General features: G+C 43.0%; 1 protein-coding gene across 1 annotated transcript in view; it reads right to left on the bottom strand.

Moving 5' to 3' along the window:
* RAD51B (RAD51 paralog B) overlaps positions 1–14,930 on the bottom strand; it is a 545,357-nt gene that overhangs the window by 369,431 nt on the left and 160,996 nt on the right. Inside the window, exon 8 of the mRNA XM_015413281.1 lies at positions 8,490–8,586. Within this exon, the coding sequence (XP_015268767.1) occupies positions 8,490–8,586 (97 nt within the window). The remainder of the gene's footprint in view (positions 1–8,489; positions 8,587–14,930) is intronic.

Here is a 14,930-nt window from a genome sequence, read left to right on the forward strand (position 1 = left end):
ATACTAATTTTAATTTTAAAGATCAACTTTTACCAATCTGATTTTTTACTCTGAATTCTACCCCCCCCCATACACACACAAAGGCAGTTTTGCAACTTTTGTAAATAACTTCTCTTATGAATAAGGCTGTGTGTCCCCCGATCTATCTTTCTGCAACTTGTATCCACTGTCATTTGCTCTAATACCTGTGGTTATTAATAAACTATTTCAACTGCATAGTATAGAAGGGAAGGTATTACTGGGGAATCTGGGGAAAACAAACAACTGTAGCGCTTTTCTGTAGACATGTTGTGGTTATAATGTGGAATTTAATTTTTTAAAAAGAGAATAAAACTGTGTCAAATGAGCATCTGCCAGTTACATATAGCAGACATATAGCAAATTCTGCCTCATGAGGTTTCATTAGCTGACACTGTGTTCAAGATCCTCTGCAACTCTATGATACTCATAAAATAGAAAGAAAATCAGTTACTTCTATTTCCTTCTATTTTCTTCTTTCCTTATACACTCCTTCTATTTTCTAATACTGCAAAATGCAAATAGACTACATACACTACATATGAAGAAAGACAGGATGTTAGGGCTATCAGCTTTCATAGCACACCAGCATAGATTCTAATTAAATCAAATCTCAAGTCTATGTTTGTTTCTGAAACCAGTGTTTGAGCTTATTTTAAGAATCATGAAGCAGGATGTGGCCTGTGTTCCATACCTAGGCAGCCTTGTTGAAGGATTAAATTACAATTATCCATTAATTGTTGATGTTGAGGAAAAAGCTTGTTCGAACAAGAGTTACAGCTCAGCTCAGTCTGTTTTCAGTCCAACAGAACTGAAACCACAGTGGTATGTGCAGACTAGTTCTACCATGAACAGTGTTGGAAACTTGTCTGTCTTCTCTTTTAAAGTCTAACATATGGAACTTCACTCCTTGCCACAAATCTCTGATTTTTTAAATGCAGTTTTCATTAAGTATGCATATGTAAACGCTGTGTGAAATGTGATCTCTCTCTTACATACCTGATATAACTATAGATTCTCAATTACAGTTAATGACACTTATTCTTTTCTCATCATCGACTTTCATGTAATGCATGAGCATAAATCCCCACTAGCATCAAAGAAGTCTATTTGAGGGGGATATAGAAAAGAGATACTGGATGGTTGTATAGTGTGGTAGCAAAACAAAACCCAATACTCCAGCCATTAGCAGAAGCAAAGTGCTGTCAGCTGAGACTACTTAAAATGATAACCAAGCCCAGATCTTTTATTACCACTCCGATGTATTTAATCTTAGGCAGTTAATTCCAATGGATTTGTGGCTACAACAGAATGCCTAATAATTTATGATCTGTTAAAAATTTCTAGTAAAACTCGATATTTGACAAATTATGAATCACTTTATTTCTGAGCATACTTTCATGACGCACAGAGGCAACAACTGCTGCCATCAAAGAAAGCTTGCACAAACAAGTTTGCAATACAGTTTGTGGCAGCAATAATGAAAAGAATGATCCAGCATGTGTCAAAATGTTATTCCCTCAAATCTTTCTGAAGTGTACCTAGCTGTACATGAAGAAGTCAGCAGTGACTCATGAGAGCTCATACACTGCCACAAATTTTGTTAGACTTTACGGTGCTACTGGACTCTTGCTCTTTTGTATTCTGTCTAGTGTATTTCAGGTTTTTAACATGCTGGAATAATTGAAGTCCGTTTAAAGAACTACTCACAATCAAACACATCTTGAGAGTTTTGTGCTTAACACTTTCACAAGACTTAGTCAATTCACCTCAGGGCTTCACAATACAAATCATTTGAGGGCCGTGTTTACATTTGTACTAACTCAAGACAGCCTAAATAGTTGACAGAAAGCCCTTGCCAGATCTGTGTCCTCCAGGAGTTGGCAACCTGAGGTTGCAGTCACACACACTAAATAATCCACTTTCAGTTCACTTTCCAACTGGATTTTACTGTGTGAACTGGCAAGATCCAGTTGGAAAGTGCATTGAAAGTGGATTTAGTGCGTGTGACTGCACCCTGAGTTACAACAGGATGGAAAATAGGAGGAGTTGTGATAGGCCCACAGTCTTACATTGTACAGTGGTAATGAAATTGATGTACAGTCGTACCAATGCATCCCAATCACAGTTGGCCATTTCGCTGACCTGCAGCCTGATTTCCCATTCTCTAGAATGATAAAAGAGGGCTAAAAGAGAGCACATACCCGGTTCTCTCTTCTAGGTGTCTTTCTCCCCTCCTGAAACCTCTAGGACATTCTTGAAGCAACACAAGTGCCTCAGTATCCTCCTCAGCTTATAAAAGGAAAACAGAGCTGATTTCCCCTTACTTTTCTTTTTGGCTGGCAATGCTTTTTGAAGCGTCGCTACCAGAAGTTAGCAGCACAAGACCTAGCAGAGCTCACTTGCACAAAAATCTATCTAATGCAGGATTATGAGGAACATAACTTTAAAATTAGTTGTGAATTTCCTGCATTGTGCAGGGAGTTGGACTAAATGACCCTGGAAGTCCATTCCAACTCTGATTATTTGGTTCTATGATTTATTTTCCTCCCAGTTTACCAGCGCTAATGCTTGCTCTAAAAGTAGCCTAGTTTAATTCAGTAAAGTAAGTAGTTCACCTCATTCAAGTGCTTAGAGAGAGAATCACACTTCAGCTGCCAGGCAGTGCTGTCCAAACCAAAAGGGAACAATTTTTATTTTAAAGAAAGAGTAATTGTATAGGTGTCATCATTCCCTCAGTCCTCATAAGGGAACCCTTGTTGCATATTACACTTCTATATTTCCTGGAAAAGGTAATTTATCACTCTACATGTATTAGAGCAGCCTTTGTCCCACAACCTGTGCTACATGGAAGGCAATGAAAATTGAACACATTATCTGTCTAGAACTACAACAACCCTATATAACGAATTGACATTTTTTGCAGCATTTAAAGGGAACAGCTGGTGAGAAGTGATTTTAAAAATGTAGCAGAAATACATTTCTAAATTTCTCAGTAGATTTGTTTAACCCAGAGACCCTGCTATGGATCCCCAAAACTGAATGAACCTTGCTCCTAGTAAATTGCTGTATAATCTATGCATGGGACAGATATCAGTCACACAGCTCTATTTAAAAGTATAGCAACTTGTGGAATGGAAGACACCCAAATAGCCTGGTTTTGGTGACTGACTTAGGGACACTTTACAGTGGCAAATATATATATATCACATCTGTACATGTGGCAGAGATTCCAACATGTATCTCCATAATACTTGTATCTGCAAAAACATATTTTTCCGCAAGTAACAGATTAGTTTTCCATGCACAGGGTTTTTTGTGTATATGCATGCGTGTGTGCGTGCGTATAAAGAAAAAAATGGACTGGATTCAGACCAGGAGTGCCTTTCTTGCTACTGGATAATGCCAAAACAATTATGGCAACATATGATTGCATACCCCTATTACAGAGTCTGGGATTTTTCAGTTTTGAGAAAAGGCAATTAAAGGAGAACATTTTATTTATTTATTTATTTATTTGGATTCCACCCTCTCTGCAAGCGCATCACATCATAAATAGATAAAAACATACACTAATATATTTAAAATAATGAGGTAATACAATTTAAAACAGCTGTGTATAAACACAAACACAGTTTCAGCTGGAGTGGCTGGGTCCAGAGATCTTCTTAATCTGGGCTGTTATAATGATGACAGACATGACAGAGGCCTATAAAATTATCCATGAGATGGACAAAGTGCTTTTTCTGCCTCTCCCAGAATACGACTCAGGGGAACCCAATGAAGTTGATGGGCAATACATTCAGGACAGACAAAATGAAATACTTCTTTGCTCAATGAGTAATGGTGGAATTCACTGCCAGTGGATGTAATGATAGACACAAGTATTCAAAAGTGCATTAGATAGGTAGGTCTATCAATGGCTATTATCCATGATGACTAAAAGCAACCTCCATATGCAGTTGCGGCAAACCTCTGAATACCAGTGCTAGGAGACAGCATTATGGGAAGGCCACTCTGCTTTATCTTCCCTCAAGAGCAACTGGTTGGCTGCCATATGAAACAGGATGCTGGACTAGACCATTGGTCTGATCCAGCAGGGCTCTTATGTTTATACAGTTGGGTTTTAGGGAAAAGAGTTGTCAGGAGTACCAGTCTCAGAAGTCCAATGCCATATGAAGTTTGACCCTTAGAGATTAAGCTGTGGATCAGGAAGTTCTTGATTCTTAAAAACATAAGAACAGCCATGATGGATCAAATCCAATGGTCCCTCCATCCAGTATCCTCTTTCACAAAACAGCCAACCAGATATCAATGAAAAACTTACCAGTAGGGCATGGGGCCCAAAGTTTCCCCCCTCAGCCACCACTGATATTCACAGGCCACTGATAGTCTGCCTCTGCAGGTTCCATTTCAGGGCTCTTTTTGTAGAAAAAGCCCAGCAGGAACTCATTAGCATACCAGGCCACACCCAACAGCAGGAACTCATTAGCATATTGGGCCACACCCCTGACAGCACAGCTCATTAGCACATTAGGCCACACCCCCATGTTACCAGAAGTGTGGTTATCCAGCCACACCCACCTTTTGCTTGTTATTCTGTTTACCTTGTTTGTTGTCAAAACCCAGGGCTTTTTTTGTAGCAGGAACTCCTTTGCATGTTAGGCCACACACCCCTAATGTAGCCAATCCTAATGAGTTTCTGCTGTTGGGTGTGGCCTGTTATGCTAATGAGTTTCTGCTGGGTGTGGCCAACTCAGGAGCCAGCCGGAACTCCGTTCCTGTGCGTTCCTGCCCAAAAATAGCCCTGCATTTAGTTATTATGACCAATAGCCATTGATGAATCCATGGATTTGTTTAATTCCCTTTTAAAGCCAACGAAACTAGATGCCATCACTATATCTGATAGCAGTGCATTCTACAATTACTCTTTAAGTGAAAAAGTACTCTTTTTTTGTCTGTCCTGGATTTACTAGTCATCAATTATATTGGGTGGCTACAAGCCTTTTATAATTACTACAGACAAAAAGCTGTCAGAGGAGTTACAAATAAATTTAAATTTAATACTCAAATTGTATGATCATATTCTCACAGTTATGCTCTTTTATAGCTATATATTTACTAGTTATTATAAAATAATATAAACCTTAGATAAAGATACGAAAAATTGGGGGGGGTCCTCTTCTTTTTTATGTGTCTTGCTTATATGCTTTCCTACCTCGCCCTATAGATAGGAAATAAGGGAAATATAAATGGAAATATATTATGCTGAAGTCTTGATTATCTTAAAGCCGTGATGTCTGGCTGTCCTTGACCAAGGCCAGGGCCTCCTCAGTCTGGGCCCCCTCTGTCAAATGAAATCAGGGCCCTGTGGGATCTTATGCAATTCTGCGGGGCCTGAAAGCCAGAGATGTTCCGCCAGGCTTTTGGTTGAGGGCAGCAATGGTTTTTCCTTGGCTGGCACCCTCCCTTCCTCCCCCCACCCTTTTGAATTGCTGTTATGAGTTCCCTCTCCCCCTGTCCAGAAATTGGCACAATAGTCTAGAGCTGGGGTAGAAATTACCAGGACGTCATCATCATAGTCTCTATTTGGGTCTTAGTTTTAGTAAATTATTCTGTACAATTTTAATGTTTTATATGTTTTTATGGCATTAAGCCCCCATGGACACTGCCCAGAGCCCGGCTAAGCTATTAACAAATCTAACAAATAATAATATCAACTATTTGCTCAGTTTGGAATGATATTTTTGCAGCTCTCCAACCTCCCGTTGCTCTCACCATCCTGAATAATGTGGCCGCACCTGCAAACCTGGTTCCCTCACTGCTTACCCTCAGTTTCCCATAGATTAACAAATTAACAAATCAAAATCAATCCATGTGGAATCCATTGTGTGACCTGTCCTAGTCTGCCACCTGTTTAACTAGTTTGCAATCCAAGAGAGGAGCTGTTCTCTTATCCCATGGCCACTATAGCCGCTGGAACTTCTCCCAGTGGGCTGATAGCCTCTCTCCCCTGACCTGGACCAGGTCAGCCCAGTGGTGAGAAGGGCCCAAGGGAAAGTGTCATCAGGCCCACCCGAGGCATATGCAGATGGGGGGGGGGTGCTAGCCCAATGCAAGGTTTGGAAAGAGGTGACTTGCTTGGCAGGCAGTCTGCCTTTACCTACCTTCTTTGAGTGGGTACGGTCCTTTTCAAGGACCATTTTCTCGTCCCTGTCCGCATGGTCCCTTGCTCGCTAAATTTGCTCAGGAATCTTTAATGAGGGAATAGCTATAGATTCAAATCTCTTTGCCATAAACACACTAGGCAACCTTAGACAAGCTGCTCTCAGTCTCAATCAAGATAATTGTAAGTACTGCAATAGGACAGAGTGGGCAAAGTGCTCTGAATGCTTGAAAACATTATATAAATGCTTTTTATTATACTATTATTATCAGATTACATTTTTAACTACTATTTCCTGTTACTCATGTTGCATTGCTTAGGTGAATGGATCATGGATAAGTGACTAAACTCAGCAAGTTCTTTTTAATTGTGCAACTGACTTCCATAATTTCACTTTTCCCTGGTTCTACAAAAAGCATGCTTTAAGGGTAACAGCTTTAACAGACAGCAGTATAGTAGTCATATGCAATATTAGTAAGAGTACATGGTGAAACAGAACATATCCCAACCACATCACTTCCATATCTCTATCAGAAAGCAGGTATTTAAACATATCAAACTTCACACCATGTACAGGCTTTCATAGCATAATATAGTATTCAGATCTGTACTTTGCTACACTACATTTGAAACCAAAACTGTTGATTCAGGAATCACATATTTATTACTTTTTTCAAGACATGCAAGCTGCTTTTCTCCTGAATGGCTAACAGTTATAGCCAATGCATGAGTTTTACCATATCACATCAGATCAATGCAATCATCTAGTTCAGGGGTGTCAAACCTGCAGCCTGCGGGCTGGATCAAACCCCCCCCCCCGGAGGGCTTCTATCAGGCATGCAGTGGAACTGGCTATCTCCTGCTTCTTCTTCCAGTTCTGCTGCTGTATCCTAGTTTGCTTTGTCAGACTCTCTCAATCATTCAGGAGAGATAGGCAAGCTTCTATTCCCTGCACTGGCTGAGGCTCCTCCCCCTCCCCCTCCCAGGAGGAGAGACGGAACAAGCCAGAGCTTGCTTCCTGGCCAGGCTGCCTCAATCGCACAGGAGAGAAAGTCAAGCCTTTCTTCCCTTCCATTGGCTGAGGCTCCTCCCCAGAGGGAGGGAAGGAGGGAGAGCTTGTTTTGCTTGGCTGCATCAATCGCTGGGGAGAAATACAAAACAACTTGAAGACCAACAAAGTTTTATCCAAGGTATGAGCTTTTGTGTGCCTTGCTACAGTGTATGTGTTTTGTTGGGCTTGTTACGCTGTGGCTCTCCTGGGTGCAACTGGGTTCCCTCCCCCTTTTCACTGTATTCATGCTGTCATGATCCAATCTTGCTCAGTAGGAAAGTAATGTGAACTGTTTAGATGAGGAACTGCAACAAACCAGTGAGGTGGATTAAGCTCAGAGTGTGTGTCCAGACCAAGTTCACCCAGCACATTTCCTTTGGGGATTTTGAATTTAGACTTCCCAGACAGTAGGCTGATACTGACCACTGAGGAAGACTATAGTTTTGTAGATAAACACATAGCCCTCAGTCTGTGTCATGGTGCCTTCTCATGTTCCTGACCAGCATATGAAGCAATTTATGTAGAAAAGCTCGCAATGCCCAGACATTTCATGTTTCCCCCTGGGACCTAGCCTCAGAACTCTGAGCATGAGATTTCTGTCATGAATGTCAATAAATCAAAAGTAGGTTTGCAGCTTACAGATACACACTTGAACAGCATGCTCAAGATTGCAACAGCAATTTTGATGCAATAATTCAGAGCAAGAAGCGTCAGTTATCAGACACTGTTAATTAAACAAAATATTGCAAGAGTGCTAATGTTTTATGCATGTTTTTATTTTAGGTTAAAAAAAACCCTTTGTGTTTGTGTCCGTTATAAAGTTTAAATCTCTGCTACGTTACATTATATTTTATTACACACATGGCCCGGCTCAACAAAGTCTCAACTATGTCAGATCTGGCCCTCATAACAAATGAGTTGGACACCCTGATCTAGTTAGTTGGTTGAGTATTCTTGCCTCTAACAGTGGTGAGATGGGGTGGTAAGGACCTCATTCAGCAGGTGCATAATAATGTTTTTAGATATGCTGTCAAAGAAATAGGGGGATGAACATTCTTTTAAAGTCCCCAGTGTATAGATATTCTCCTGCTCTTATACAATGCATTAAACGGGCGTTGAACTCTATCTACAATTTCTATTGGGTCTGATACCTACATTTTTGTTGCCCCTTAAACATGAACAAGAGATTTGTGAGTGGTAGTGGAGATTTGTCCCAGAGTCAAGTTTCAACTGTAATAAAAAGGATTTGCTTACCTTCAGACAGGGAAAAGTCATCAGCTGGAGACAGCGGGTCTGCCTGAACAGCAAGGCCATCGCTCAGCCACGTGGTAACCTGATTCGTCAAGATAACCTGCAAACAGACATGGTGAAGGAAAGTGTATTAGAGTTACCTGACAGACATAGTAGCAGTCCAGACAAGACTTGGAATGTATAGATAGACAGGCAACCTTCAACACGCACATTAATTTTCAACAATTTCTACTCCTTCCTGGAAAATTTGGATCAACTATACTAGCAGCTTAATAGGATGCTACAGAGAGCAAAGCAAATAAAGTCCTTTCAAATTACTCAGGGGCTTCACATTACACTTCATATCTTTCTGGTCTGAGAAAGGGTCTTTGTTGGTGGTGTAAAGAGAAAAAATGAATGCTGCTTAAACTAACAAACTTTGAAAGCATTTTTTCAGTTCCAAAAAAGAAAGATTAGACTATGTTTATTATCAAGCACTAGAGGGATGAAGCCAATTGACATGCCTTATTGGCAACATCCTTACAAATAGCCACAGTACAGCTTTTCTCCAAAAGACTAACAAAATAGAGGAGTGGTGAAGACAGAGCAAACAGAGAAGCACCTGGCTGCATTGGATGAGTACAGATCTCCCAGGACAGATGGTGTGCACCCAAGAATGCTCAAAGAACTTTCTAGAGAGGTAGCAGAGCCTTTGTCCATCATCTTCAAGACCTGTTAGAGGTCGGGAGATGTGCCACAAGGGTGGAGGAGGGAAAATGTCATCCCAATCTTCAAAAAAGGGAGGAAGGATGACCCAAGAAACTACAGGCCAGTCAGTCTGAACTCTGCCCCAGGGAAGATACTGGAGCAGATTTAAAAGGGGTCAATCTGTGAGCATCTGAAGGACCACTTGGTGGTACAGGGAAGTTGTTGTTTATCTAGATTTCATTAAAGCTTCTGACAGGGTTCTCCATTATGTTCTGAAGGGAAAACTGGAGGACTGCATACTGGACACTAAGATAGTTAGATGGATAGCGAACTGGTTGGAGAACCACATCCAAAGAGTGGTTGTCAACGGCATTTCATCTGATTGGAGGGAGGTATCCAATGGGATGCCATAGGGCTCAGTTCTGGGGCTGGTACTTTTCAATATTTTTATAAATGATCTGGATGAGAGAGTGGAGGGGCTACTCATTAAATCTGCAGATGACACCCAATTGAGAGGCGTAGCAAACGCACCAGAAGATAGCGACAGACTACAACGAGTTCTGAACATCCCGGAAAAGTGGTTAGATGGGAATAAGATGGATGAGTGCAGAGTTCTACATCTGGGTAACAAAAATGAGAAGCATGCTTACTGAATGGGGGATACACTTCTGGGTAGCAGTGTGTATGAACAAGATCTTGGGGTACGGGTAGACTGTAATTTAAATATGAGCAGTCAGTGTGATGCAGCAGCAAAATAGGCTAATGTAATCTTGAGGTGTATCAGTAGAGGCATAACACCCAAATTGCAAGATGTCATAGTTGTGGATGTGCATTCAGTTTGTCTGAACCGAATGCACCCCCGAAAATGGCCCATTCGGACCCCTTTCGGGCTGCTGCAGGCCAATTCAGATTCTCTGATCTGAATCGGCTTGCCGCCGAATTTTGGCAGCAATTCGGCCCCATCATATCCTATGGGCCATTGAAGTCAATGGCGAAAACATAGGGTATATTCTGGGGGCTGGAGGGGAGGAGGTTTGAGGGAGAGGCTCCAAACTCGCAGGGTAGCTGCTGGAGCCTCTCCCCAAGATACCAATCAAGTTTGAAGAACAATGGACTGGGGGATCCAATTCTACAGGCCCCCAAACAGGTTGCCCCTATCCCCTCCATTGTTCTCTATGATGGGGAAAAGTAACAATGGAGGGGATAGGGGAAACCTGTGCTGTGGAGATCTCAAACGGAAGTACCTTGTATTGATAGTGTTCCCCTCCCACCATTAACCACAGGTATTGCCTGTGATATGGTTTGATGTTCAGATGAAAACAGGCATCCTGCAAATCTATTGTGGCCATTAATACCCTTTCCTTGAAGAGTGGTAGGATGTTCTGGAGTGAAGTTTTCCTGAACCTGCAACAGATGATGAATTCATTCAGTGCCCTTAGGTTCATCATTGGTCTGATGCCACCATCCTTCTTGGGGACAGTAAAGTATTGGGAATAAAATCCATGTCCCAGTGAATCTGGTGGTACTGTCTCTATGGCTTGTTTTTCTAGAAGTGTCTGCACTTTCTCCTGGAGGATGTCGGAAGAAAGGGTGGTGACAAACACTGGTCCAGAGGGCGCTTGAATGAACTCTATCACGTAGTCCTGTGAGATGACAGAGGTGATTCCTCTCCAGGCTGATAGGAAGAAATGGAGGGGACAGGCTGAGAGATGAGGTTGTTAGGTGGTTCTGGTGGGGAGAAGACACACAAAGGCCCTGTTTGGAGGGTCTGGAGACCTTGGATCTATATGGTTGTTGTGTTCCTGATAATTTAGTTTTTGGAGCGTAGAATGACCTGTGAGTGGTCTGTGACTGTCGGTTCCTCCATGTCTGGTCAGGTGATTGTTTGGTATACAGGCATTTAGGCCAGGACTTTGACCATGTTTTAGGCTTGTAGGTGTGGGAGTCAGCCATGACACCAAGACTGCAAGATGCTTTAATGCTTTTATCCATTTCTTGAAGGACAGTGTTAGTTGTCAAATTGAAAAGACGTTCCCTGTTGAAGGGGACGTCCTCTATGTAAGAATGAGTGTCAGGGTGGAGGGTTGTCATTTGGAGCCAAGAGTGTCTCCTTAGGGCAATAGTGGAGGTAGTCATTTTGGAGAAGGTATTGAGTGTGTGTTTCAATTACTTGATTTGCTGTTTTGTGAGTGTCATGCCTTCCTTTTGTAGTTTTCTGGCAGCTGTGCATTTGTCTTCAGGGAGGCCTGTGAGCTCTTTGGAAAGTTGTTCCCAGAAGGAATACTGATAATGCCATGCACGCTAGGTAGTTGGCGTTTTGATTCCAAGTGCTCCAGAAGAGTAGAATTTCCATCCAAAGGAGTCTAGTTTTTTGCCCTTCTTATCTGTGGTTGAGTGTGTATGGCCCCTGTCACACGGGCAGGAAACTGCAGAGGAGAAGTGTGGCTGTTTGCCCCGGGGCAACTAACATGCAGTAAAGCGATCAGACCTACTGTGGAGGTTCTGTGGAGGTTCTGTGGAGCTTCCGTGGGTAGGGAGAGGTGCCGATCACAACACACGCCTGCGCGCAATGAAGAAGCGCGCGGAGCGGCGAACTGGTTTTCTTTTTTTGTGTACACTACGAATGTGCATGCTCTGTTGGGTGCGTGTGCGCATCCACGGAGACTTGGGGGGGGGAAACCCCTTTTCCGCAAGGGGACATGGGCGGGCGCCGGATGCCACCGGAAACGCGATCAGACGCCCGCCCTCCAAGGTACTAGTTTTTTGCTGCGCTTTTTCGGCAGGAAGCCTCAGTTGTGCCACGGAAGCGCTACGCTCGCCAGATGTGCTGGTGAGATCGCGACCGGAAACTCCGCTTGTCTTCCGTATCTCTTGCGTGGCTAATGTTGCGTGTGACCGCAGCCTATGTTTGCTTTCAGAGGATGATGTCACCACCATGGAATTTGGTTTGGGATGGCAGAACAAAAACTCAGCACCAGTCTCTTGAACCCTATATATGTGGTCGAGTCGCCTGGATGAAACAGGAGTTGATGCTGGTTTGTTCCATGGCACCTTAGCAGCCTGTAGCATTTTCCAAGTCATCAGCATTGGAGGCCTCCAAAGCCTGTGAGATGCACAGCTGCCCATCGCTATGAGTCAGGGATGTCGATGGCTGAGGTGTGATTGGTATTGATGCTGAGGCTGCAGCAGTTTCCACTGGTGTCCCCTGGTGTGCGGCTGTGTGCTGCTTGTGGGGACAGCTCATCAGTGCTGAAGACTTGGTGGTCGAGGTTGCTGGTAGTGTTGTAGACCTGTGGGAAGATCGGGATTGATGCGAGCGTGTACAGCAGAGGTGCTATGGGCTGGATTTGGCCCCCTCAAGGCCCCAGTCTGGCCAGAGAACAACTGGCTCTGTGCTGCTTCATGCTTCCTGTTTCTAACATTGCAACTCCTTTTGGCCAGTCTCTCCTATTTCTTGCTTCAGGGGAGAGAAAGAAAGCTTTCCTTCAATTGGCTTCCCTATGTTTCTTGGTAGGGGTAGACGCCACGGACTTCGACGTTGAGTCAGACCTGTTTGATGCTGAAAAGCCGGTATTGGATGGGGTCTTTGTCTAGGCTTGTGAGGCCTGGCCCGAGGGTAGAGTGTGCCCCATCAATGTGTTCACCGATTCAGCCTTCTCCAGTTGGACAGAGGTTGTCAATGCCATTTTGGTGGGAGTCAAGGCAGATTCCAAGAGGGCCACTTGAAGTTGTACCAGCCAGTTCTTTCTAGTTTGTTTAGAAAATTTTGCACGGTGGGTGCAGGAGTCTGGCCAATGAGTTTCTTCAAGGCAGAGTAAGCAAAAGGAGTGGCCATCGGGAGGGGGCAAGCTTCCTCCCACACTGGGTGCACCTCTTGAAAAATCCCCACAGCTTTTCCATAGACTAAGTTGAGGGAGGGGAGAGGGGGAAGGGGGGGTGGAACTAAAGTGTGGCATTAAAGCCCTTTTAAAAAATAGTGGAAGAAGTCGAAGAACAATAGAGAGGCTAAGTAAAACCTGAGACCCAGAAGAGGAGTGGGAAGGAGGTTTGAGGTAAATTCACCAACCGAAGCATGCAAAACCTTTGAGTATAAGCATATATACAGCTTGGAAGATTCCAGAGGCTCTGATACAAATGAGAAAGGTTGAATATCCAGACTGCCAAGCTGTACTATAATAAACCCAATATTATAATAACAACAGTCCTTACAAATAGAACTGGGTGAATGGGTACAGGATTAGAAATGATTCAACTGACTCTGGTATGCTAATCTCAGAATCAAAATCTCAAAGCATATGTCCAAGGAGATAGAAATGTGAGAAAAGACTCAACAGAAACAGAAGTGAAAGCAAGAGACAGGATATATTTCAGATTAAGATACATATGTGTGCACCCATTTCCACATTATGGCATGACAGAAAGTTTTTATTGGCAGATGTACTCACTGACTACATTATTCCCATATGTCAAAAATAAATAAATAAATCCATGACTGTGTAGTCATCCCAAATTTGTTCCAATACAAACTTTGTATTGAGCTACTTTCTGTGTTGTTTATGGCATTTTTAAATCAACCACGTTGCATTTAATATTATACTTTTAAAAGCCAAAGGACATAGCCTATTCCACTGAGAGAGCCAATTCTGTCAACTTCCAAACACACTCACAAAAAAATAATAATAATTCCAAGTAAAGACTGTCAAAAAGACACAGAGGGAGTATGTGTGTGTTCGGTAGCTACTGTGTCTATCTCATGGGTTCTACTCTTTCCATTTCCTTTCCTTTCCTTTCCCTCTCTCTCTCTTTCTCATTCTCTCTCATACATTCTATGGTGTCCACATGCAAGCTCACACAGAACTGCACTATACACAACCCACCAGCTGAGAAGGGGTGTTGAAAGCCACAGCAGCCATCCCTGGCAGTGCTCCCTGCTGCTGAGGCAGTGGCTTGTCCTTCCTTTCAGTTGGACAAGATTCTGCATGATGCCGCTTTGCTGTCCTCTGATCATTCAAGTACCCACAAATATCCTTTGTCTGAGGAGCCACAGGAATGAGATTGGATGGAGGAGTGAGATTAGCAGGAGTTCTCAAGGGATGGAACAGAAACAATTTCTACCCATTTCATGAAGCGGCAAGGCAGGGTAGGCGAGGTCAAACCCGAATTGCCTTGGGGGGCTGTGATGCAGATAGAAGTGCAGTTCAGGCACAGCAGCCCAGCCAAAAGCCCACACATCTTCTGGGGGAAACTGCACTGAAGCCTGGATGGCTGCCATGTGGGAGGGATAGTTCAAATTTTACTGATTCACCCACACGGCAGCCATTTTCCCTGTTCCTGCCCTTGCTAGCGGCCATTTCCTCCCCTGTCACCATTTGTGTTTTTTAACTGGAAACTTAATATCATTCTAATCATCTGTACATCAGCTTCCCTGAATTCCCAGCTTTCATTGAAGAAAAAAATAAGTATTTTTGCCCTTATTGTTGTGGAAATGTAAGAGGGAAGGCATAGCTCTGCAATGAAAGGATCTAGAGACTTTTGAGGAAGGAAGGAAGGAAGGAAGGAAGGAAGGAAGGAAGGAAGGAAGGAAGCAAGCAAGCCATGGCCATGATGGAATAATTGCGGAAGGAAGGAAGGAGAACCTGATGCACAGATTGTTATAATCTCTCCTTATTATATATAATTGAGTAAGAACATTCTATATGAACATTCTAAATTTGGCCCCTTTAGTGTATGGACGCTTGAACTGTCAGTCAGAAGACG

Source organism: Gekko japonicus, unplaced genomic scaffold (assembly GCF_001447785.1).
Source record: "Gekko japonicus isolate JY-2015 unplaced genomic scaffold, Gekko_japonicus_V1.1 scaffold32, whole genome shotgun sequence".
NCBI lineage: Eukaryota > Metazoa > Chordata > Lepidosauria > Squamata > Gekkonidae > Gekko > Gekko japonicus.